Here is a 24,648-nt window from a genome sequence, read left to right as displayed (position 1 = left end):
ATATAGTTTTCTTAGGAGAATAGGTGAGAAAAGGAAATAGATATTCATTCAACGTCTCTAAATATGGTATTATTTACCTCCCTGGGCATATTATATTAGTTGAAATCTGCAGATCTGCATATAGGCAGAACTCTTTTTTTTCTGCCTTTTATAACTACCTGGAGTTTGTCTCTCTGCTCCAGGCATGGTCTAAGTGTAGATCAGTGGGGGCGATGGTGGTAGCAGTTGGTGAGGGGGCAAGTAACTGGACCCAGCTTGTCCCCCTTTCTCCATGTCTTTCCTTCAGCCTTAGTGCTGTCCAAAGCATCTTCTGACCTCTTTCCTCATCTCAAAAATCCACTGTCCATTACTTTGGTCTCACCATACCCGTCCTTCTCATACTTTATCTTGCTCCTGCTGGAAGAAGGGGACTTTTTGTGGAGGTGGGTTGTTCCTTTGAAATGCAGGTTAGTTTGAAAGCATGTTGTGTCTTCTGCCTGTATTGGTGCCAGGAAGTAATTGATTTGCTCAGTGAACTTTGAAATACACTGGTTACTGAGTGATGTTACTAAGGAGATTAAGTGTAAATGGTGTGAAATTAGAATAGAGTTGGAGAAATGCTGATTTCATTGAAAAAGAGATTGGGTGGGAGTGTTGCAAGAGAAGACATTTGTTGAATTTCTGCTTTGTGAGACTAGACACTTATTATTTTCTCTCGTTAATCTACATAAACCTTTAGGTAGATATTTACTGCTAACCCCATATTATAGTTGAGGAAATATTAGCAGCTCAAAGAAGTGAAGTACTAGTAAGTGACTGAGCAAGGATCTCAGTCCAAGATCTTGTTTGACTCCAGATCTTGTATCTTTTTCATCACCTACCACTGCCCTTCTTTTTGTTTGCTGTGATTATTTCTAGTAAAAAGACAGAAATTACCAGATAATGTGGAAAGCATAATTTTATCCTCAATTCAGGAATTAAGGGGTAAAATTCTGAAGCAGTCCTGTGGCATGTTGCAAAAGAAACCTTTGAAAGCCAGAAGTAGTGGCAATGGAAAGAAGTAGGACTCTCAGAAGGACTGAGGAGTATCTTATTATCAGGAAATACTGGTTCCTCAGCTCCTGCTCCTCCTTTATCCTTTTCACAGGCTTCGGGAATTATAGTAGGAAACTTGGCGCTGAAAAGAGGACACATTCTCAGTGTCAGAGCTGCAGGAAAACACTTCATAGTTTTTTATGAAATAATGTTGGATGCAGTCTTTCAATTCTGTAGACTTGCCCTCATAGTGCTGGGCATACCATTTAATCCTTATATTTATGGAGAAAGGTGTTTTAAACTCCACACTGGCACAAAACGTGAATTTTTGGCTCCTTGCTGGTTTGTAATTTGAGGATTTTCTACACTTGTGTTTGATGTAATGAAATTAAATGGATGGAGAAAGATGAAACTACAGAAGTAGTCTTGGAATCAAGTGGTTCATCCTTTTCTGATTGAAGCTAGTTTTTTTCTCTGAAGCCTGATTTTCTGTAGAAGTACTAACTTAGTAAAATCATGGAAATGTGGTGTTTAATAAGAAAATCGAATATAATTACTTTGTTGTGATAGAAACTATTTTAAAAATGCTAATCAAAGATTTTTACTGGCTGGAATGTTAGTATTTTTTGTAAGGAATGAATTATATGGCACTTAAATACAGTGATAAAGCTGTTGATTTTCATGTGTTTGGGACAGCATCTGTTATGAGACTTGTTATGCTCATGTTACAGTGTTTGAGGAGAGACATAAGCAAATAAGAATGAGTCTGTGTCTTAAGGGGCTCAGATTCTTACATTGCAGTTTGGGGAATAGTTGAGAATATTTATCATCTTATATTTTCTTACACTAAGGTATTATATACATTTAATCCATAGGCAATGCAGTTAATTTTGAAAGCATGCTTATTTTTAATGCTTATGTAAATTGTGGTTTGCATTTATTTATGTTGTATCTTCCTCTGCTGAGCCATGAATTCTACTTCTCCTATTGTCTGCTGGTCATTTCTATCTGGTTATTTCTGGCATCTCAATTTTAGTATGTTCACAATTGATGTAATCATATTTTACCCAAAATCCAGTTGTCTTTTTTTTTTTTTTCTATTTTTAAATCTTTTTTTTTTTTTCAAGATTTTATTTATTTATTTGACAGAGAGAGATCACAAGCAGACGGAGAGGCAGGCAGAGAGGGAGATAGAGGGAAGCAGGCTCCCTGCTGAGCAGAGAGCCCGAGGTGGGACTCGATCCCAGGACCCCGAGATCACGACACGAGCCGAAGGCAGCGGCTCAACCCACTGAGCCACCCAGGCGCCCCAGGGGGCAGGGATATAGACTGCACGCCTTATAGGGAAGAGTGGCAAAGCCCCCCCACTTTTTAAAAGATTTTATTTATTTATTTGTCAGAGAGAGTGCACAAGCAGGGGGCGGGGGGGGCAGCAGGCAGAGGGAGAAGCAAAGCTCGCCACTGAGCAAGGAGCAGGACTCCATTGCAGGACCCTGGGATCATGACCTGAGCCAAAAGCAGACGCTTAAATTGATTGAGCCACCCAGGAGTCCTGGAGAAGCAGACTACCTGCTGAGCAGGGAGCCCCACATGAGGCTTGATCCCAGGACCCTGGGATCATGACCTGAGCCAAAGGCAAATGCTCAACCGACTGAGCCACCCAGGTGTCCCTCCAGTTGTTTTATAGTCTACATTTTAACTTAATGCTGTAACCATCTTTCAAGTCTATAAGACTTAAAGCTTAGTATCACCTTTAACTTAAATCATTGTGAAATCTGTGATGATTCATTTCTCAACTTTTATTCTCCCTTCTCACAATGACTAGTTTTGGTTCTTCGCCATTAGTTCTCCAACCTAGCTAATGATCATCAGAGTCACTTTTTGAAAAAAAAAATACAGAGTCCAGCTTCCCTCCTGACTCCATTCATACAAAGAGTGATTCAGTAGGTCTGGGGCCTGACCCAGGATCCATTAATTATGAGCCGCTGATGATTCAGAAGGTTTGGGAGCTACTGACCTAGACCAATAGCTTCATTTCTACCAATAGGCTCTTCCTTCTGGCCCCTTTAGATTTGCCCTCAAGGATATGTATCGGGCATGAATGGGCACCTCCGAGATTTGAGTTTTGAAATTATAGCTCTGAGTGTATGCTTTTTTTTTTTTTTTAAATAAAGGGTTTTATTTATTTATTTGACAGAGAAGGTGAAAGAGCACGAGCAGGGGGGATCAGTAGAGGGAGAAGCAGGCTCCCTGCTGAGCAGGTAGGCTGGCAGGACCCTGGGTCAGGACCTAAGTTGAAGGCCGACAGTTAACCATCTGGGCTACCCAGGTGCCCCCATTTGTATCTGTTTTTGTGGGTCATTTAGGAACCTCTCTGATATGGTCCTACTTGACTTTCCAGTCATATTTTCTGTTGCTTTCTTTTTAAGTTCTTTATTTTTCCCTGGCATTGGTGCCTTTGCTTATGATTTTCCCTTTATGCGAGTATACGTTTATTCTTCAAGAAACAATTCGAGCCCTACTTATCAAATTGTCCCACTTACTCCATTTCCCTAAAGTAGTTTCTTTGGTGGCCAGAAGCCACCAGAGGTGCACCTTAATTCTTTATCAGCATCTCTTTTAATACTAAAGGTAGTTAAGAACCAACATTTACTGAGCATGTACCAACCAGATTGTGCCTTTAACTTAACACCTTGCATGTGTTATTTAATTTAAACCTCATAATAAGCCCAGGGGAAATACTATTAATTTGCAATTTTACAAATGAAAAATCTGAGAGACAGAGAAATGATCCCTCACAAAGACACATAGGAATCCAATGGGAGTACTAGGGTTTGAATCCAGGTGATTTGATTTCAGAGCCTGTACTCTCATTCATTACGCCATCCCAGCTCTTTCATAAGCCTGTCACTTTCTGCTCAAAGCCAAATGCATTTATATTTATATTTCTGTCTTATCTCCCATTGCTTGAGTGTGGAAGGAATGATTAATCTCTGTTTAAATCACAGAACCTAGCACAGTGCCTTACATGTATAAATGGTGCCATAGGTATTTTATCCTTTTGGTGTGTGTCTTTTCTTTTTTTGCAGTTTTCAAACAAAAGACTATTACCAGTTGGATGGACACTAAAGGAAACAAGACAACTGAATCAGAAAGGTATAGAAACATGCCTATATAGAAAAATATGTAACATGACATATGAATGTTTTATCTTGGTTCATGTCACTTTCTCCTTGCTTTCCCATTTTTTATCTGTTTATTTATTTACTTTTTCACTTACAAATACTAATTTTTAGAGTCCTTCATGTGCTAGGGTCTATCCTATATACTTGACATACAGAGATGAAAAAGGAGTATAGTCTGTGTGTTTAAGATACAGTACACTGGTGGCAGTTGCAAAAACACATGATTATTACATAGTGTGATAAATAGAACAGAAAGGTAGAAACAGAGAACAGTGGTGGTTAGCATCTAGAACCAAGAATTAGCTTTATCTTTGCAGAAAGGCCTGCTAGGAGGTGAGTGAAGTTTAACATTTAAAGGAACGGCAGGTATTTCCAAGGCATAGAGTTGGGGAAAGGGCGCTTTAGGCATATGTGCAGTCATGGAGTCATGAGCACGCTCTGTGTTTAGGATATCACCAGTAATTTAATTACTCCTGTGACACGGGGAGTGGGGTTGGACAAGTGATTTTTTTATACCATTAATTCTTTTTATTGTATCGTAATTTCTGTTGTCTCATTAGTTCTTTTTATTCTGTTGTAGTTTGCATAGTAAAGAAAACAACAATACAAGAGTAGAGTCCATGATGAGTTCTGTACAAAAAGATAACTTTTACCAACATAATGTGGAAAAATTAGAAAATGTTTCTCAGCTAAGTCTTGAAAAATCACCTGTTGAGAAAAGTACACAATATTTGAATCAGCATCAGACTGCAGCTATGTGTAAGTGGCAAAATGAAGGGAAGCATACAGAGAGGCTTTTAGAAAGTGAACCTTCGACAGTAACTCTGGTACCAGAGCGATTCAGTAATGCTAACGTTGATCAGTCATCCCGAAATGATGATCACAGCGACACAGATAGTGAGGGAAGTAGAGATAACCAACAATTTTTGACACCTGTAACGTTAACAAATAAAAAGCAGACCACAGAAGGTGAACAGGCCAGAGAAGCCAGAAGCAGCCAGAAGTGCAGCAAGTCTTGCCGTCCTGTAGAAGACTGTGCGGGTTGTCAGCAGGAAGAGGTAGATGTGGTGCCAGAGAGTCCCTTGTCAGATGTCGGCTCTGAGGATGTTGGTACTGAACTGAAAAATGCCAACAAACTGAGTAGACAAGAGAGTAGTTTAGGAAATTCTCCTCCCTTCGAGAAAGAAAGTGAACCTGAGTCACCAATGGACGTGGATAATTCCAAAAATAGTTGTCAGGACTCAGAAGCAGATGAAGAGACAAGTCCAGGTTTTGATGAACAAGAAGATAGCAATTCTTCCCAAACAGCAAGTAAACTTTCAAGGTTCCAAGCAAGAGAAGCCGACACTGAATTGAGGAAACGGTCCTCTTCTAAAGAAGGTGAAATTCGATTACATTTTCAATTTGAAAGAGGAGAGACTCGGAGTGGAATGAATGATTTAAATGCCAGACCACCTGGAAGTAATTCTGGCCTGAATGTAGAATGTAGAAATTCAAAGCAACATGGGAAAAAGGATTCTAAAATCACAGATCATTTCATGAGAATGCCCAAAGCAGAGGACAAAAGGTAATTTTTTCCAACAAGACTATCTCCAATAGTGTAATACCTTTTATAATTTTGCAAGGAGGTTTAACAAAGTTATGGTTTACACTAAAGCGAAGAAATAGTTGTGTTTCCTGTTAATTACGTATGGTAAATTTAAACCTAGATTCAAAAATACCAAAACAGATAACAAGAAGCAAATGAATATTATTAATGGGAATTTTTTGGTTTCATGATTTTCCTTCTGGAATTTATGGGGATTATCAGAATATAAAAATACTAGGTTGATAGTAGCTTCTGTTTATGTATCAATTTTTCTAAGTTTTTGTATACTACATTTTCTCTAATGCTCTAATGGGTAGGCAGGTGATATTATACTCACTTCGCTAATGAGAAAACTGAAATTTGAATTAGAGAATTCACTGAAATTTTAACTTGTGGGTGGTAATGCTGGAACTTAAATCAGTCTGTCTGATTATAAAGCTTAAAGTTATCCCATATGGAATCTTCAAGCTTGCTCTCCATAATTTCTGTGATATTTTCTGTCACATGTGCCACAGTAAGTTCACTTTGTTGAAAATTATTCTAGAAACCTGAGAAGTAGCTGATGCTATGAACCATGACTCATTTGGCAGAGTGCATATTCTTACCTGGTCTTTTTTGGGAAGGTGATTTCCTCTGTTTAGAAATTCTTAACACAGACTTGAAAATAAGCTCTTCAGTTTTACTCTAAGGTTTATAATTTTTTCTTTTGATTGTAAGTACCCTAGGGGAGAGAGCAAGCCTGGCACACTTTTTTTAAAAAAAGGTTTTATTTGTTTATGTGAGAGAGAGTGTGTGTGCACTCAAGCTAGAGTCAGGGACAGGCACAGGGGGAGGAATAAACAGACTCCCTGCTGAGCAGGGAGCCCAACACGGGGCTCAGTCCTGGATCCTGGGATTATGACCTGAACTGAAGACAGACGACTGACTGAGCCACCCAGGCACCCCTTGGCATGTTTTAAACAATAACATTCTGGGTAAGTTTTGTACTTGTTTATCCAACAAAACTTGAGCAGTGAGTGATTGTGACTGAATACATTTGTTTTGACCTTAGAAAAGAACAGTGTGAAGTCAAGCATCAAAGAACAGAAAGGAAGATACCTAAATACATTCCACCTCACCTTTCTCCAGATAAGAAATGGCTTGGAACTCCTATTGAGGAGATGAGAAGACTGCCTAGATGTGGGATCCGGCTGCCTCTCTTGAGACCATCTGCTAATCACACAGTAACTATTCGGGTAGGTATTACTTCTTACTGAAAAAGAGAGAAGACTCTTAAATCTTGATTTATTATGGTACTTACTAATGTGAAAAAGAGACCAAGTCATAGTAACCGCTTCTCTTTTCTGGATATATAAAATACTAAGAAGTCTATAGAGAAGTATAATGATAGCTTATTTGATAGTAGTACTTAATACACCCATAAGATGAATCATTTTCAGCTGATAAAGGAAATTGACTTTCTCAGTTTTGTTTTGGGAGAGGGAGAAGCAGGCTCCCTGCTGAGCAAGGAGCTCGATGTGGTACTCTATCCCAGGATCCTGGGATCATGACTTGAACTGAAGGCAGACAGACACTTAACCAACTAAGCCATCCAGGCGCCCCACCACAGTCCAGTTTTTAAAATTTTATTATATTTTATTTTGTTTGATTATTTTAGATTATATTGATTTATCTGAGAGAGAGAGAGAGAGCATGAATAAGGGAGAGAGGGAGAGGAGGCTCCCCACTGAGCAGGGAGTCCAATGCAGGGCTTGATCCCATTGGGATCATGACCTGAGCCAAAGGCACATCCTTAACTGACTGAGCCATCCAAGTGCCCCAAGATTTTGTTTTTTTAAAGTAATCTCTACACTCAACATGGGGCTTGAACTCATAACCAGGATCAAGAGTCATGTGCTCCACTGACTGAAATAGCCAGGTACCCCTCTTAATCCAATTTTAGATTTCTGTTACTCATTGGGTAGTTTTAGAATTTTTTGTCTCTGTATTAGATTTCACAGGAACTACTTTAAAAAAATCCCTTTTATTATATAGCTTAGTCTAGGGTTGATTAGATATTTTGAAGTATAGAATTTATCATGGTTAGAGGTGGAAGCAACATTGAATGGGGTAGGGTTTGAGCTGAGCTCTAAAAGATGAGCACAGGAGTGCCTGGATGGTTCAGTAGGTTAAGCATCTGACTCTTGATTGTGTCTTAAGTCATGATCTCAGGATCATGGGATGGAGCCCTGCATTGGGCTCTGTGCTTAGTAGGGAGTCTGCTTGAGATTCTCTCTCTTCCTCCCCACATCCATGCTCACTCATTCTTTCTCAAATAAATAACTAAATCTTTAAAAAAAAAAAAGAGGCAGAAATTTCTGATGGAGAATTAATAAGAGAATTCCAAGACACATACATAATCCTTAGAAGAAGAGGCTTTGTAGTTGAAAAACTATTTGTTTTAGACATGGAAAATAATTACTAGAGCTTAGAATTTGGATGGAAGATGGTGGAAGACAAGTCTTGAAAAGTGGATTAGGTCCATATTATAGAGGGCTTTAGGTATCAGGAATTGGACTTGAGTCTGTAGGTATTGGAAATTGTTAAAATGTCTGTCCATACAATAGTTATGCTATAGCAGGATTAATCAGACAGTTGTATGGAAGGAAAGTCGAAGTGAGATACATTGAAAACAGAATTATAACGTAAGAGCTCAGATAAGAGATGAAAAATATGCAAACAATAATTATCAAATTGTGTTGCATGGAAGTGGTTCATGGTTTCTTAGGAAGTTTGACTCATCTGTTACTTCTAAAGTATATTTTTAACTGTGAAAAGCCTATAATAAAGGAACTAACATACTCAAATATGAAAATGCTTAATATATTTTACTCAGCAGATTTTACCAAGAGAACTCATTTTAGTGCAGACCATACCATTGATGTTCCCTTACCACTGCTGTTTAACTGAAGATTTTCCTTAAGCCTCAGAGTAACAGTTTGAAAACCTTACTGTCCATCGATAGATGAATGGACAAAGAAGATGTGGTATATATACACAATGGAATATTACTCAGCCCTCAAAAAGAATGAAATCTTCCCATTCACAATGATGTGGGTGGAACTAGAAGGTATTATGCTAAGCAAAATAAGTCAGGCAGAGGGACAAATGCCATATGATTTCACTCATGTGGAATTTAAGAAACCAAACAGTTGAATATGAGGGAAGGGAAAATAAAATAAGATGAAAATCGAGAGGGAGGCAAATCATAAGAGATGCTAAACTCTAGGAAATAGAGTTGGGGGAGGATTGGGGGTAGGGGTAATTGGGTGATGGGTATTAAGGAGGATGTAGTGAGCGCTAGGTATTATATGCAGCTGATGAATCATTAGACTCCCCCTCTGAAACTATAAAAACAAAAACATCATTTGCAATTATTTAGGCATAGCAGTAGGATTTTCTTAATACTGTGTGAGAGATATAAATGTAAATTAAGTAGAAGGTTGATACAAGCTTTAGCTGTCATCCCTAATTTTGTATTTTGTATTTCCTTGTCATTTATTGATGTTGGAACAAATAAAGGTTACTGTAAAAATTATATTTATAAAAATAGTTTTATTTTGTTTATATATGATTTCATATGAGATTTCTTAGGTGAAGAAAGGGATATGGTATTTAAAAGAATTTGCAGATCACTGAGATAGGGTAATGTGGAAATAAAAAGAGCATGTAGAGGGACGCCTGGGTGGCTCAGTGGTTAAAGCCTCTGCCTTCAACTCAGGTCATGATTCCAGGGTTCTGGGATCGAGCCCTGCGTCCGGCTGTCTGCTCCGCAGAGAGCCTGCTTCCTCCTCTCTCTCTCTCTCTGCCTGCCTCTCTGCCTACTTGTGATCTCTGTCTGTCAAATAAAAAAAAATAAAATAAAATCTTTAAAAAAAAATCCTCTTTAAAAAAAAAAAGAGCATGTAGATGGTTGATGGTTGCTTTGTTTTGGGGTAAAATTGATAGGATGTGGTGAATATTCTTAAATACAGGGCGATAAGGGGAAAGGAGGCACTGATAATGAAGGGAGAAATAAGAAAAGGCTGGATGACTGAGAAAATGTTAGTGGTCAAGATTCAGAGAGAAGATTGATTGGGGAGATAAGTGGTATTTTGAGTTTACTGCCTTTCTTTGTCTCAGTGTCTGTAAGTAAAACTGAAGGCATCCTATACCATCATTACTTAATCTCTGAAATTACTGTTTACTTATTTTTAGATGTAACCTGTGAATTTTAAAAGTCTTTTATTAAAAGATCTTTCTCTTATTACAAGAGTAATGCAGGGTCATTGTAAACAAACAAAAGAAGGCAGCTATTATATGAAAGTATGTAGCTCAAAACCCATGTCTTTCTTAGTCCTATTTCCAGAGTTTAGCAGTTCGGTGTATTTTCTTCTAGATTCCTTTTTCTGAATATAGTAATATATACATGTAGTTAATAATTATTGGATAAACCTAGTTACATTTCTAAGATGCCACATATTAATAGTTACACATTTTAGAGTAATAAAATAAAGCTGATACTTACTGTTAGAAATGTAGGGCATACTGGAAGTGCAGGGACATGTTATTTGGTGTTTATCTTTAAAGACATGATAAAAACATATAGACACACATTCAGATGCAAACACACAAAGCCTACTTTTATATATATCATGTGTTCCCATGTGTGTGAACCTGGGCTGGTACCTGTTCTGTCACCTCTGATCACATGGAATATTTTTACAAAATCACCTTTGGGGCCTCCAGCTGAGGTTGAAAATACTTTTAGCATAGTTGTTGACTCTTGACTCTTCTTTCTTCCTCAAAATATTCTTGTTCCTTGGCTTCTATGATAGCGTATAATCCTAGTTTTCTTCCTACCTCCTTAGCCATTGTCTTATGTTCCTTTAGTTTTTCTGGCATATGTGGCCATTAAATCTTGTTAGAGTTTCTCAAGGCTTTTCCGTAGGTCCTGTTTTTTTCTCACTTTCTTTCTGTGGGTGGTCTTTTCCATGATGAGGGTTTTAACAGCCACCTGTATAGGTGGCCTACAACTTTATTTCTCTGGAGTTGCAGACATTCTTTTTCCTTTTTCTTTCCTTTTTTTTTTTTTTTTTTTTTTTTTTCCTTTTCTGGGACTGGGGGGGCAGAGGGAGAGAGAGAATCCTAGACAGTCTCCACACCCAGAGCAGAGTCTGACTCAGGGCTTGATCTTAAAGCCCTGAGATATGACCTGAGCTGAAATCAAGAATTGGATGCTTGACTGACTGAGCCACCCAGGTGCTCCTTGAGTTACAGACTTTTTATGAGCTGTGTATTGGACAGTCTTCCTTTCCATAAGCTATTCCCTTTTTGAGGAACGAGCTTCATGTCTTCCTTTTCATAGTGAACTTTATTCTTAAGAGTTCAGCTCAATTGCCACTTCCTCAAGGAAGCCTTTTCTAAGCTCACCAGGTGAGTTGGAATTGTCTAGAGTAGGTTCTCATAAAACCATGAAGCTCTCATTCATAACATATTACAGTTCAAATTTTACATTTATGTGATTGTTTATTTGCAGTGAAGAACTAATTCGTGCTACAGCATGGATGAACCTTGAAAACATTACATTTAAGAAGAGACCAGACACAAAAGGCCACATACTATATGATTCCATTTATAGGAAATGTCCAGAATAGGCAAAATGTAAACTTTTCATGTTTCAAATATTCTTTTCCTCAAACATTTGTTTAATGCTTATTATAAGTAGCATATGTGTATGTGTACACATACATAGTATTTGCATATATATGTATCTACGTACACATACAAAAACATGTAAACCAGGCTCTGTCATAAATATTTAGAGTCCACAGTTAATATGGTTATTATTCTCGAGAAATTTAGAGTCCAGTGGGGGAAGGAAAAACAGATGTTTTCTGGTGTGATAATGATCTATTAAAACAAGAGGGAAGAACTAATTGTCCTTAAGTTTTTGAAGACTTCTTAGAGGAAATGAAATTTGAATTGTGTGTTGAAGTTCAGAATAGATGTTTAACCAGATAGTGTTTGAGTAAGAGGATGTTAAAAACTGAGAACATCATTTGTATCACTATAGGTAAAGGGGAGCCATTATAAGATTAGGAGCCTGAGAATACTTTAGAAAGATTGAGTTTGTTCTCAAGTAAGGGGTTTATGGAGGGTGAATATCTGAGGGCAGTGGGAGTTAGGGGAGGGATAGAAGGGAAGCAATAATGAGGAACAAGGGCCTAGATGGGATGGAGATGGAATGAGCAAACATGATGAGTTGGAAACTGATCAACTGGAAATAAGGAGCAGGAACAGCTGGAGAGGACTTCTGAGATTTCTTATTGAGGAGCTGGTCTGCATTTTATAGCATTTGCTTTGGCTGCTTTCTTTGGATTGTTTTGTAGAAGGTATGCCTCGTTTTGATGCACTTACAGTTTCCTTGTTTCCCTCTTTTTCAGGTAGACCTTTTGCGAGCAGGAGAAGTTCCTAAACCTTTCCCAACACATTTTAAAGATTTGTGGGACAACAAGCATGTTAAGATGCCTTGTTCAGAACAAAACTTGTACCCTGTGGAAGATGAAGTAAGCACAAAACAGATGTTCTTTTATTCTCTGAAAGACAGTTTTGTATGTGCTTATTTGACTTCTGATTCTTTGACCTAAAAGAACTTAGAATAATTTCATTTATTTCTTTTCCTTAAAGAATGGTGAGCGAACTGCAGGGAGCCGGTGGGAGCTCATTCAGACTGCACTTCTCAACAAATTCACACGACCCCAAAACCTGAAGGTAGTTGTTTTTGCTATTGTTCTTAGAGATGGGTCTTGTGTCTCCCTCAAAGACATTTTTTGATCTTTAATAGACTCTTAAAGGGGAAAGAAGAGTCAAGAGTCAACAACTATGGTAAAAGTATTTTCAGCCTCAGCTGGAGGCCCCAAAGGTGCTTTTGTAAAAATATTCCACGTGATCAGAGGTAACAGCCTGTTTGTTTGCAAATTGCTTAGTTCTTGAGGAACTATCTTAAGAGACATTTTTGGTTTCCACTCCATCACTAGTAAATGAGTAGAAGAATCTAGAGTTGTAAATGACTTGCCTGGAGACACACAGAATAATTTGGAGAACCAGGAATAAGACCTTTGTTTCTTGATTCCTCATCCAGTTTCCTTCAGACCAAGCTTCTCTTTTATTTTTGAAAATTATCATGTTTCTGAAATGTCCTTAAAAATAAGTCAGGAAAGAATTATGACTTTAACAATATTTGCCAAAAGGGAAATATCATTTCCTAATGATTAAAGTATACATTAAACATTCTGTTTTGTATTGCTGTTAGTATAGCCTTCTAGCAATCTAATTATTTATTAATTTTACATTTTGGCAATAATTTAGTTTTTGATTTTTTTAAATATTTCACTTAAGACTGTAAGAGCAACGATTAGATTCTTTTTCTAATATCTAAAATATGGGTGAGTATAAGTGTTTTTTGGTGTTGTAGCCATGTAAGCTTTTGGAGGTTTTATAACTATTAACAATAATAGATTTTTCTATGTTTGTGTGAAAAGGGTTTTTTTGTTGTTGTTTTTTTTTTTTTTAAGGTTTTATTTATTTATTTGACAGCAATAGAGGGAGCGCAAGCAGGGGGAGTGGGAGAGGGAGAAGCAGGTTTCCCACCGTGCAGGGAGCCTGATGCAGGGCTCAATCCCAGGACCCTGGGATCATGACCTGAGCCGAAGGTAGATGCTTAACTAAGGCACCCAGGCACCCCAGGGTTTCATTTTCTTTGAGAGACTTTGTTGTGTACAGTTCCCTCAGGTTTTATAGTGTTTCTCCATTTATATTCAACAAATTTTTCTTAAACTTTCTATACCTTTCTATAGCTCCTGTTTGTCTTTTTTCTCTACATGGAAAACATTGGATGTTGTAGCATAATGTATTTTGAAAATTTCATTTCTCAAAATTTAATTTATTTAATTGACAGACAGAGATCACAAGTAGGCAGAGAGGAAGGCAGAGAGAGAGAGCGGAGGAAGCAGGCTTCCCTCTGAACAGAGAGCTCGATCCCAGGACCCTGGGATCATGACCTGAGCCGAAGACAGAGACTTTAACCCACTGAGCCACCCAGGCGTCCCCAGTTTCACCCCTTAAGGACAGTGTTTCTCAATCTTATAAAGTACTCCCTTAAAATGGAAGAAAATTTCAGGGTCCCCCAGAGTTTACTTATTTTTAGTATAATGTTAATTACATATGTACAAGCATCAAACATTAAACATAAACTCTTTATGCTTATAGTAACAGCTATATCCATTTGTTTTGTTTGTTTGTTTGTTTGTTTGGCATTTTAAGCTTATGAACCATCATTTGAGTTGTGTTCATTATCACAGTGATAATTTATACTCAGTATCCCCTTTTTGCACAAATTTTTTTTTTCTTCAAGATTTTATTTATCTGACACAGAGAGAGTAAAAGTGTGCAGTAGAGGGAGAGGGAGAACAGACTCCCAGCTGAGCAGGAAGACCTGTGCGGGACTCAATCCCAGGACCCAGGGATCATGACCTCAGCCAAAGGCAGACAGCTAACTGACTGAGCCACCCAGGTGCCCTGCACAAAAGTTTTTTAACCACTGATCTGAACCTCAAAATAGTATGCTGAGGACTTTAAAAAATACTTTATAAAGAAAAAAATTGTTCACTTTGTTTTTACTATTTACAATCACAAACAGTTGGTGGATGTCAGTAGATGCAAAGATGGCATTTGTATGGAGAACGTGAGCTTGCAGATAAATACGATAGTGAGCACTTTGGTCCAGGTTCTGTAGAATTTGACAGTTCTGTACTGCTGTATTTCTTAGGATGGCTCAAAATTTTCACCATTTTTATCTGGTTAAAATACTTGCCTTCATTCCTACAATGTGTTATCTTTTGCCCTTTGTATTCCAAAACCATGAAAGCAGGCCACCCAAGAATACTATTTATACTCCATTTGAGAAACACTGTCTTTGGTCCTACGGCCTTATAAGCAGGGTTATTTAAATTTTTCATGTTTCTTTAAGCATAAACACAATAATCATAGTGTTCTAAATTACCTTGTCTGCTCACCTCTTTAGCAATTCCTTAGTGCACCAGTGATTACTTTAAGAAGAGGTAATTGCTTTATTCTGAATTTCCCTTTCTTGTTTATTTTATGGTTGATTCAGAATAGAGTAATTCATAGAGATTTTTCTTCTGTCTGCTTATGGTAATTGTTTCTTTTGCTGAAAGAACACTATGGGGGAGGGGAACATGAAGTCCCTCTTACTGAGTATAATAATCTTCTGTTGCTTTTTTTTGATGTTGAATTAAGCAGGATTAGAAATGTAAAAAGTTTAAAAAAGGAATAGTGTCTTCAGAAGTCAGTTTACATAATAATATTGCTATAATGTGTCTGATAATTTTCAAAGAATGGATGTCTTTGTGCTTTAATTGTGTGTAGTATGAACTAAGAATTAAAGGAAATCTCAGTAGTTGGTAGCTAAGAATACAGGATAGTGTCCAGTTTTTCTAATGATAGGAGACCTTGTGGTAGACTACTTTTGAGACTTGAAGACTAAAGTAAAACTAAATATTAGTTAGGAATTAATGCTAATTATAAAATCATATTAAAAAATTAGAGTATAAAAGTTAGAATGTAAAATTTTTTCCTTAACTAACTTTGAGGAATAATTTACATATAAGAACATGCATGCTTTTAAAGGATGTAATTTGATGATGTTTGACATTTGCATATAGCCGTGAAACCCCCCTCTACAATCAAGGTATAGAACATTTCTGTCACCTTCAAAGATTCCTCTTATTCCTATAGTTTAATTCCTCTTTCTGCACTGTCTCCAGGCAGCTGTTGATTTGCTCTTTTACTTTTTCTTTTTTCTCTTCTCTTCTCTTTTCTTTTTATTTTTCTTTCTTTTTAACCATAGATTAGTTTACATTTTATATGAATGGAATCACATAGTGTGTATGCTAGTGTGTCTGGCTTCCTTCACTTAGAATGAAAATCTTCAAGATTTGTCTGTGTTGTTGAGTTTATCAGCAATTTGCTGCAGTGTATGCATTGTTTGTCCTTTTACCTGTTGATAGAAATTGCTATTTAAGACTGTATGAGGTTCTGAAATCAGATGGTAATTAGAAAAAAAAATCCTTAAAATCTTCTCTTAATGGAAAATTTTGTATGCAGCTGTAAGAAAAAAAAGTGTTTCACTTTTTCTTATCATATTATTTTATGATTGATGGTTTTCCTTTTTGAAGGAACTTGGATATCCCTTGATTCCAAGTAAATATACATTGTTGGTTTACTTTTTAATCTTGTTGCTTGGTAATTGTTTATATGGCATGAAGTGTTTTTCACGCAGCTCCTTGACAGAGTATTTTTGAAAACTTACTCAATTATGAGGAAATTTGGAAGGTTTACTATAACCTAACAGTGTTTTTTCAACTTACATATACTTCAGTAAAACAATTGGAGATGTATATTATAAATATAAATAGTTGCTTGTAAATTCTGTTTGTTACATTAGTAATATATACATTATAAAATATAAGCAAAATAGAAATTTAAAATGAGATAAAATGTAATTACAAACACAGTTGACCCTTGAACAAAACAGGTTTGAACTGCACCAGTCTCCTGTGCAGATTCTTTTTTGGTAATACGGTACTGTTAATGTATTTTCTTTGTAATTTTATTAATATTTTCTCTTACTTGATTTTAAGAATGCAGTTTATGATACATAAAACATGCAAAATATGTGTTAATCGACTATGTTATCAGGTTTTGGTCAACAGTAGGTTATTAGTAGGTAAGTTTTTTGGGGGAGTCAAAGTTACATGCAGATTTTCAATCCTTGTGTTGTTCCTGGGTCAACCATAATAGTTTTTTCTGCGTAAGTAGTGGATTGTCTTATGCATACCCCACTCTGGTATTAAATAAATTTATATGAGTAAGTTTTAAAGATTTTACTGGCTCTGTTCAACAATCTATGAAGCAGGGAGGGTCTTATCTAGCAGATGGAAAGACACTCTAAGATGCTGTACAAAATGAAAGACTTAAAGGCAGAAGGGAGTGGGATCAAGTATGTTACACTAGGAAAAAGTGGATTGGTTGTGGCAGTCATTTTCCTTTAGGGGATGAAAGAATTCTGTCAGGCTGATGAACTAACTAGTGCTGACCAGGTGGTTCCTCATTGACTGGTTTAAGATTCCATTTGTGGGAGAAGCTGAAACTGTAATTAAGTCTCTAGTGAAGTATGGCTTAGCATAATCCATTTGGGGCCTGTTTTGTTTTTATCACCATTAACCAAGAATAAAGTACTGCTTAGTCAGATGTCACACCAGTAGATGGCGTGCTATTTTGACTTTTCTCTCTGAGTAAATACACAGTTTATATGAACTGCTGGGGGAAGATAACCATTTATATGTAGCTTATAAAAATAGCTGATAATAAAGGAAAAAAGACCATTTTATGCCTTAGGCATCAGTCTTTTCTTATTATTGCCATCTCTTCCATGAAGCCTTTTTAGACATTTTTTCCTAATTTACTCCTCTCATGAAATTTTAATACTGAAAATACACTGTATATTTGCATATATAGTGTGAACTATATATATATATATATATATTTATATATATTTATATATTTATATATTGCCAACACTCATTAAGATATTTAATTTTTTTATCTCCAAGATCCAGTTTTATCCATTGAGAATGTATCACGTCTGTTTATTTTTTTAATGAACTTTTTTTTTTTAAAGATTTTATTTATTTATTTGACAGACACAGATCACAAATAGGCAGAGAGGGAGGCAGAGAAAGAGGAGGAAGCAGGCCCCCTGCTGAGCAGAGAGCTCCATCCCAGGACCCTGGGATTACGACCCCGAGCTGAAGGCAGAGGCTTTAACCCACTGAGCCACCCAGGCGCCCCTATCACCTCTGTTTGTAATGCAAGTGTTAGAGTTACAATTTTTTTCCTATTGCTTGACCTTTCTAATCTCATTTTTCTTAAGTGAATAATAAATAATAATAAATATTCTGTTTGTATTCTGTTTGTCCATAGCTACTTACAAGGAGTAGCTAATGGTAGGAGGAAGCTTAATGCTGATTACTGGAAATAAGTTCATAAAGGAGAAAAGGGTATTTGTAGATAATTTACTTGACTATATCATGAAGTTTTGTTTATGCTTTTTCCATAGGATGCTATTCTGAAATACAATGTGGCATATTCTAAGAAATGGGACTTTACAGCTTTGGTTGATTTCTGGGATAAGGTAAAAGTATGCTTATTTCTTTAACTTATGAAAATAATCTGTGTATAAAAATTTTGAGAAAATACCCATAAATCTGTCATACTAACTTAATTATTATCCATTATTTTTGTGAAAAATATTTCCTATTATATGTATGCTTTGGGAGCTAATTTTGAATTTTGCTTTAATCTCTCATAATGCTCTGTTAAATATTTATACCATCATTAACATTATTAATGGTTGTATGATATTTTATGATTATTTCATGATTGGAAACATCTAGGCTGCATCCAGTTTTCCTCTGTTCTCATTTACACTGTAGTAACATGTTTATATATGTTTGTGTAGGTATATATACACACACATATACATATATATGGGTGTGGGTATATATATATATGTTTTCCCAAATTCAATATTGCTTCCTTGGGTGATTTCCAGAAATTAGATGGCTAGGTCAAAGGGCACAGAATTATAGCCTGGGGTTTATGCTGTAAAATCCTTTTCCATAACAAATTCTAGTAATTTAGTATACCATTTTAATGGGTAAGAATACTACTTTCATAGTTGTGTTAGAAAAATGAAAGCATGGCAAAAGAGGGAGTTCCACAGATAAATTAAAAAATTTGCATGGAAGGGTGCCTAGGTGGTTCAGCTGGTTAAGCCTTTGACTCTTGGTTTTAGCTCAGGTCATGGTCTCAGGATCCTGAGATGGAGCCCTGCTTTGGGCTCCATGCTTAGTATAGAGCTGCTTGTCTCTCTCCTTCTGCTCCTCCCCAACACTCTGTCTCTAGAATAAATAAATAAAATCTTAAAAACAAATAAATAAAATTTGCATGGAAAATCAAAGAAAGATGACATCTCATTTGCAAAGTGTAATAAGCACATAAAGCTCCCTGTACGTTATCTTCTGCAGCGTATAAGAGCTTACTATGTTTGCTAAATTTGTTGCCTAAGAAAGTGTTCCTGTAAGATATTCAAGCCTCTTGGAAAAGCAAATTTTGGTTAGGATAAAGTAATTTTCTAGTAACTGTGGTGGTATCACTGTGAGAATGAGAGATCTCCAGTTTAAATGACTTTAATTCTTAGACTGTTAACAGGTAATTTTACTAATAAAATGTGAGGTCTATAATATAAATTTGTAATCAACTTGCTTTTAAAGCTTGAGATCATTTTTTTCCTGTGTATGTCCTTTATTTACTACATTTTTTTCATAGACCAAGAGAAATAATGTTCAGCTACTTTTGAGGAAAAGAAGAATAAAGGAAATTGCATTTATTGAAGACATATGTATAAAAAGGAATATAATATTGAATTTAATCCTCAAACAATTTTGTGAAGTGTAGATATCACATTCAATTTAGAGAGGAAAGTAGACTTAGAACTTAAGTAACTTGGTCAACATTATACAAATATTGAGAGAATTCACCAACAAAGTATTGGGGATCTAGATTTGAGCTCAGATCAATTCCAGCACAAAATAATGTTCTTTCTCTTTCTTTCTTTTTTTCTTTTTTTTTTTTTTTAAAGTAGGCTCCGTGCCCAGCGTGGAGCCCAACTCAGGGCTTGAATTCACAATCCTAAGATCAAGACTGAGTTAAGATCAAGAGTCAGACTTAAAGTTTTTGTTCTTTTTTTATTATAATGATGTTTAACCCTTAAGAACACTGAACACCCTTACGTATAAGCCATTGTTTTATTAAAGATAGAATTGATTGACAGTCTTATCATCAGAAAGCAGGGAGCCCTGAACATGTCTGTAGGTAACTATAATAATTAGGCAGAGTGGAAGAAATGGTTTAATAGAGTCTAGTGGGTCACGGAAGGGGAAAAGAGTTTTATTTTGGGTCATGGGGTAGATATTATAGAGGACTAGTATTTGGGTGGTTGAGCGTAAAAAGTGTAGAGGAGTAGTTAAAGGAAATATATTTTGCAAATAGCCTGTTAAATGTATTAACTTCTTTCACTTCGCACAATGTTACAAGGTTCATTTGTGTTGTAGCATATGTCAGTACTTTATACCTTTTTATTGCTGAATAATATCCATTGTATAAGTATGCCATATCTTCTTCATCCATTCATCAGTTGATGGACATTTGGGTTGTTTCCACTTTTTGGCTATTATCATTAGTATTGCTGTGAACATTTGTGTATAGATTTTTGTGTGGGCCTGTTTTTTCACTCCTTTCGATATATACCTAGAAATTGCTAGGTTATTTGCTAACTTGTCATTTCATATTTTAAGGAACTGTCAAACTATTGATCCAAGTGGGTGCCTTACTTTACAGTCCTACTGGCGTTGCACAAGGATTCCAGTTTCTCTACATCATTGCTTATTAATGTGTGTCCTTTTGATTTTAGCCATTCTAATTGGTGTGAAGTATCTCATTGTGGTTTGATTTGCATTTCTCTAATGACGTTGAACATCTTTTCATGTGACTGTTGGCCATTTATGTATTTCTTTTGAGAATTATCCATTCAATTCCTTTGCCCTTTTTTTTTTTACTGAGTTTTGTCTTTTTTTTTTTTTTTCTGAGTTTTGTCTTTTAAATCATAAGTCCCTTATCAGGTATTTGATTTGTAGATACTTTCTCCTATTATATAGGTTGTCTTTTCATTTTCTTGATGGTATCCTTTGAAGCACAAAAATGTTCAATTTCAATAAATTCCAATTTATTTTTTTCTTTTGTTTCTATTTTTTGTTGTCATATCTAAGAAGCTATTCTGAGGTCAGAAAGACTTACTCCTTTGTTTATTTCTAAGAGTTTTATGGTTTTACTTCTTATATTGAAGTCCATGACCCATTTTGAGTTAATTTACATATATGGTATGAATTAGGGGTCCACTTTTACTGTTTTGCAGATAAGTATCCATTTTGTGTTAATTTTCATATATTATACAAGGTAGAGATGTGATTTCATTATTTTGTATTGTGGGCATCTGGTTGTCCCCGAACCATTTGTTAAAAAGACTCTAATATTCCTATTGACTTTTCTTGGCATTCTTTCAAAAACTAGTTGACCATAAACATTTATCTGGCCCATTGATCTATATGTCTGTCTTGATGCCACTATCACACAGTCTTGATTACTAAACTTTGAATTCATTTTTAAGCTGGGAAGTGTGAGTGCTCCAGCTTTGTTCTTTTTCTAGTTTGTTTTGGCCATTGTGGATCTTTGGCATTTCCATTTGAATTTTAGGGTCAGCTTATTAGTTACTGCAAGGAGTTAGCTGTGAAGAGTAACTTTTATAATCATATTAATAGAATCTAAAAGAGTTTTGCGTTTTGAGATAGGACCAGTAATTTCAGAGTTCCTTTATCAAGATTTTGACCTATACTATGCTCAGTGGCAGGCATAAAATAATAGAAGGCTTGTGTCTGTATCAGAATATCCTTGAATCTCTGTATCTCTTAGTCTTACAGAGATAGAATTTTTGATGCAAAGTTGACCAAATTAATATCCTCTTTGTTTTAAATTGTAATTTATACATGGTCTGTTTGCATTTTGTAGTTTTCTGGGTTTTAATTGGATACAGTTGTTAATTTTGGTAAAAAGTAACATTAAACTTGACACTTGACAATGGCAGTAAAACATGCCTTTGGTTAAAATACCTCTGTCACCTTGGTATGAGGTAAAGTAGTCATTTTTTCTCTCTCTTCTTAATGAAACTACTCAGACAGGATCTTGTTTCCCTTTTGTCAGGTGACCTTGCCCAGAAGGGTAATATATAGCCAGTTTTGGTGTGTTTAGTGTAGAACATAAATATGAGATGATTACCAAGGTGCCGATGATAGTTTTATAGTTCTTTAGAGAGAGAGGCATTGCGTTTTTGACCTTCTGATTTTTATTTACTTTGTAAAAGTACAAATGGTTGGAGGAATCCCTGTAACTGTACCAAATATTCATTTCTTATTTTCTTAAGTCTTTGCACTTACATCTAGTATTTTATAGTTATATATAGATACAAAAGTATATTTAAAATGTTTTAGGATATATTATAAAATTGTGTTACATAGCTTTTTCATCTTTAATCTTAATGGTTATATAATATTCCATCAAATTGATAGATCATTTTCTTAGCTATTGGAGTATTAGAGATTTAAGGACATCTGTTTTTGTATAAAGTATATCTAGAGATTCAGAGGTATTCTTCCCTGTGACTCTTTGTTATTCCATTGTCATCAGCATATTTAACAGAAGTCGTTGGATGTTTAATATGGCTGTGTGTTTTTCTGTCCATCAAATCTCCAAGGATATTAATATAGATCTTTACCACATCACAGCCCACAAAGATAACATTGCCCAGGCTCACAGTGATTAAAGACATATGTTTTAGTGGGATTGGAGGAGGAAAATGAAATCTATAGTACAAGAGAAGCGATTGTTTGGCTAGGTTTTAAATTATGAATGAATTATATTTGCTTTGCATTATCTATGTCCACATAGATTATCTATGTCCACATTATCTATGTCCGCATAATTTAAAAGTAGGAGTACTTTAAAAAGGGTTCTTAAATGTTGCTTATTAGCAGTATTTGGAAATTGTTTACTTAAATGTTACATTGAACTCTGCAAGCCTTGCTTTGCTAAGAAAAAAATGAAGTTTAACATTATATCAACTTAATATTTTAACTGCAGAAGTTAAGTATATTTGGGGGCAGTTAAAATTTATCTCCTTAAAACCTTGTTTTTGGCTAATTCTGTGTGTATTAGATTTTGTGACCTTCAGAACAGAAGGTGTTAATAACCGCGGTCATTTAATGTCATTCCATGGTATGATTTTATCTATACACTAATATCTAGTGCAAGAAGTAAGAGACACAGAATCCTGCTAATCCTACTATGTGAGCGTACTTATTTGAGATGAAAGTGAGTTTTTACTTTTGCTAGAGCCCAGCAAAGATCACAGAGATCTGTTATTTTGTAATTTATACTTAAATATTTAGATGGTAGCCAGTTGAAATGGCTATTACTTAGTGTTTTTTGCATCTAGAGTGTTAATATTGGTCTTCCTCATTGCCAGATGTTGGAAGTGCTAGGAACAAATAGTCTGTGTTTTATGGCTCTCCTGTGTGATGTTCCACAAAATTTAATTCAGGTACTTCTATAATTTGTATTCTAAGTAGATTGTTATTACTAGCATTTTTTCCCCAGGAAAGTTTAACAAAATGTTCTATATATTAAAAAAGGTCCTCTATTAATGCATTTTAGAGATGTTTTAAATAGTTCCCATATTACAACAGCTGTGGCACTATTTCTTCTCATTCTCAGTGAGTTACCTTGTAATTCACATGCCACATTAAAGCTCTTATGGTATGTTTAAGAGTGATTACTTCTGTGTCTGTGATCCTGGCTTCTGTGTCTGTACCTGGGTGGTAGTAAAAAATGGATGTTTGCTTTATAAATATTCATTAGACCATACATAATATATTTTGTGTACTTTTTGAATATATACTTCACAATAAATGTGGATGTTAATTTATTCAGTATAAAGAATTTTAAATTCTAAAACTGGCTTATGTAGCAAACTTTTTCAGCAAATGGATTAGTTGTTGAAAGGAAACCTAAACTTTTAGTGACTATTTTATTTTCACTTCCGTGTTTAGTTTTATGTCTGGAATAGAAAAGATAGAATCGACTAAGCCTCTTACTTCCTCACTTCTGTTGGTTTATACAGGCTGCCATAAATAACAAAATGAGGGGTTTTATTATTTTTATTATTTTTACATCTGTGACTGCTAAAAGAGACTGAGAAATAAGAGTGCGGGAATGAATAGAATTTACAAATAAAAAATGGAAAAACACTTAAAGGAGAAAAGTTTTGTTGCTGTGATTAGGCTAGTAATATATTCTTTTTTGGAAGCCACAGGTTTTTTTTTGTTTTTTTTTTTGTTTGTTTGTTTGTTTGTAGTAAATACAGCGTGAAGTCTATACCTCATACATATGCAATAAATTCTTTATTACAACTCAGAGATTATGCATCCTTTACTTTTGCTGTAGTTATTAAAATATTGTATATGTGTCATTCTGTCAACTGGTATCCTGTGACTTCTCAGAGAAAGGTTGGGTGTCAAGCCTTTTTCCCTGTAAAGGAGGTCGTGTAAATCCGTCAGTAATGAACTTGCATTTTTTAATATGCTACTTAACTTTAAAAGGTAAATGGGGATTACACTGAGTTTTGAAGGATGCAAACTAAGTGGAACAAATTACGCCCTAGTTACTTTTTCCTTCAGAGTTCTTCATAAGTAATTAAAAAGTTTGAAGATAGGTACATTAGAATTTATTATCTTCAAAATTGAAGGATATGCTGTTATACCTGTGTTTAACTAAAATGATATTTTGAACTCATAAACTCTACTTTAAAATTATAATTATTGGGAACTTTAAAAATTATAATTATTGACATAACATTTAGAAAAATAAATACAAGCTAGTATTAAAATAGATTATAGAAAAAGTTCATCTTACATGTATAATGTCATGGCTGGAAGAAGTTGTTAAATTTGATTCATATGTTTATTTGATAAAAAGTTAAAGTGTGTTAAAATTATTAGACAAAAATCATAGCATAAATCGTTTCTCATT

The 24,648-nt window shown here is 35.4% G+C and overlaps 1 protein-coding gene across 4 annotated transcripts in view; it reads left to right on the top strand.

The window, feature by feature from the left end:
* Nucleotides 1-24,648, top strand: part of PARG (poly(ADP-ribose) glycohydrolase) — a 125,166-nt gene that overhangs the window by 3,458 nt on the left and 97,060 nt on the right. For all 4 annotated transcript variants that reach the window (XM_044240013.1, XM_044240012.1, XM_044240015.1 and 1 more), the window contains exons 2-7: nucleotides 4,104-4,170; nucleotides 4,780-5,766; nucleotides 6,839-7,022; nucleotides 12,252-12,374; nucleotides 12,496-12,579; nucleotides 18,008-18,082. In XM_044240013.1, coding sequence (XP_044095948.1) covers nucleotides 4,133-4,170; nucleotides 4,780-5,766; nucleotides 6,839-7,022; nucleotides 12,252-12,374; nucleotides 12,496-12,579; nucleotides 18,008-18,082 — 1,491 coding nt within the window. In that variant the 5' untranslated portion in view covers nucleotides 4,104-4,132. The remainder of the gene's footprint in view (nucleotides 1-4,103; nucleotides 4,171-4,779; nucleotides 5,767-6,838; nucleotides 7,023-12,251; nucleotides 12,375-12,495; nucleotides 12,580-18,007; nucleotides 18,083-24,648) is intronic.

The sequence above is a fragment of the Neovison vison genome, chromosome 2 (assembly GCF_020171115.1).
Source record: "Neovison vison isolate M4711 chromosome 2, ASM_NN_V1, whole genome shotgun sequence".
In the NCBI taxonomy this organism is placed as follows: Eukaryota; Metazoa; Chordata; class Mammalia; order Carnivora; family Mustelidae; genus Neogale; species Neogale vison.
Note: the sequence above shows the minus strand (reverse complement) of the source record. Positions and strands in the feature narration are given on the sequence as shown.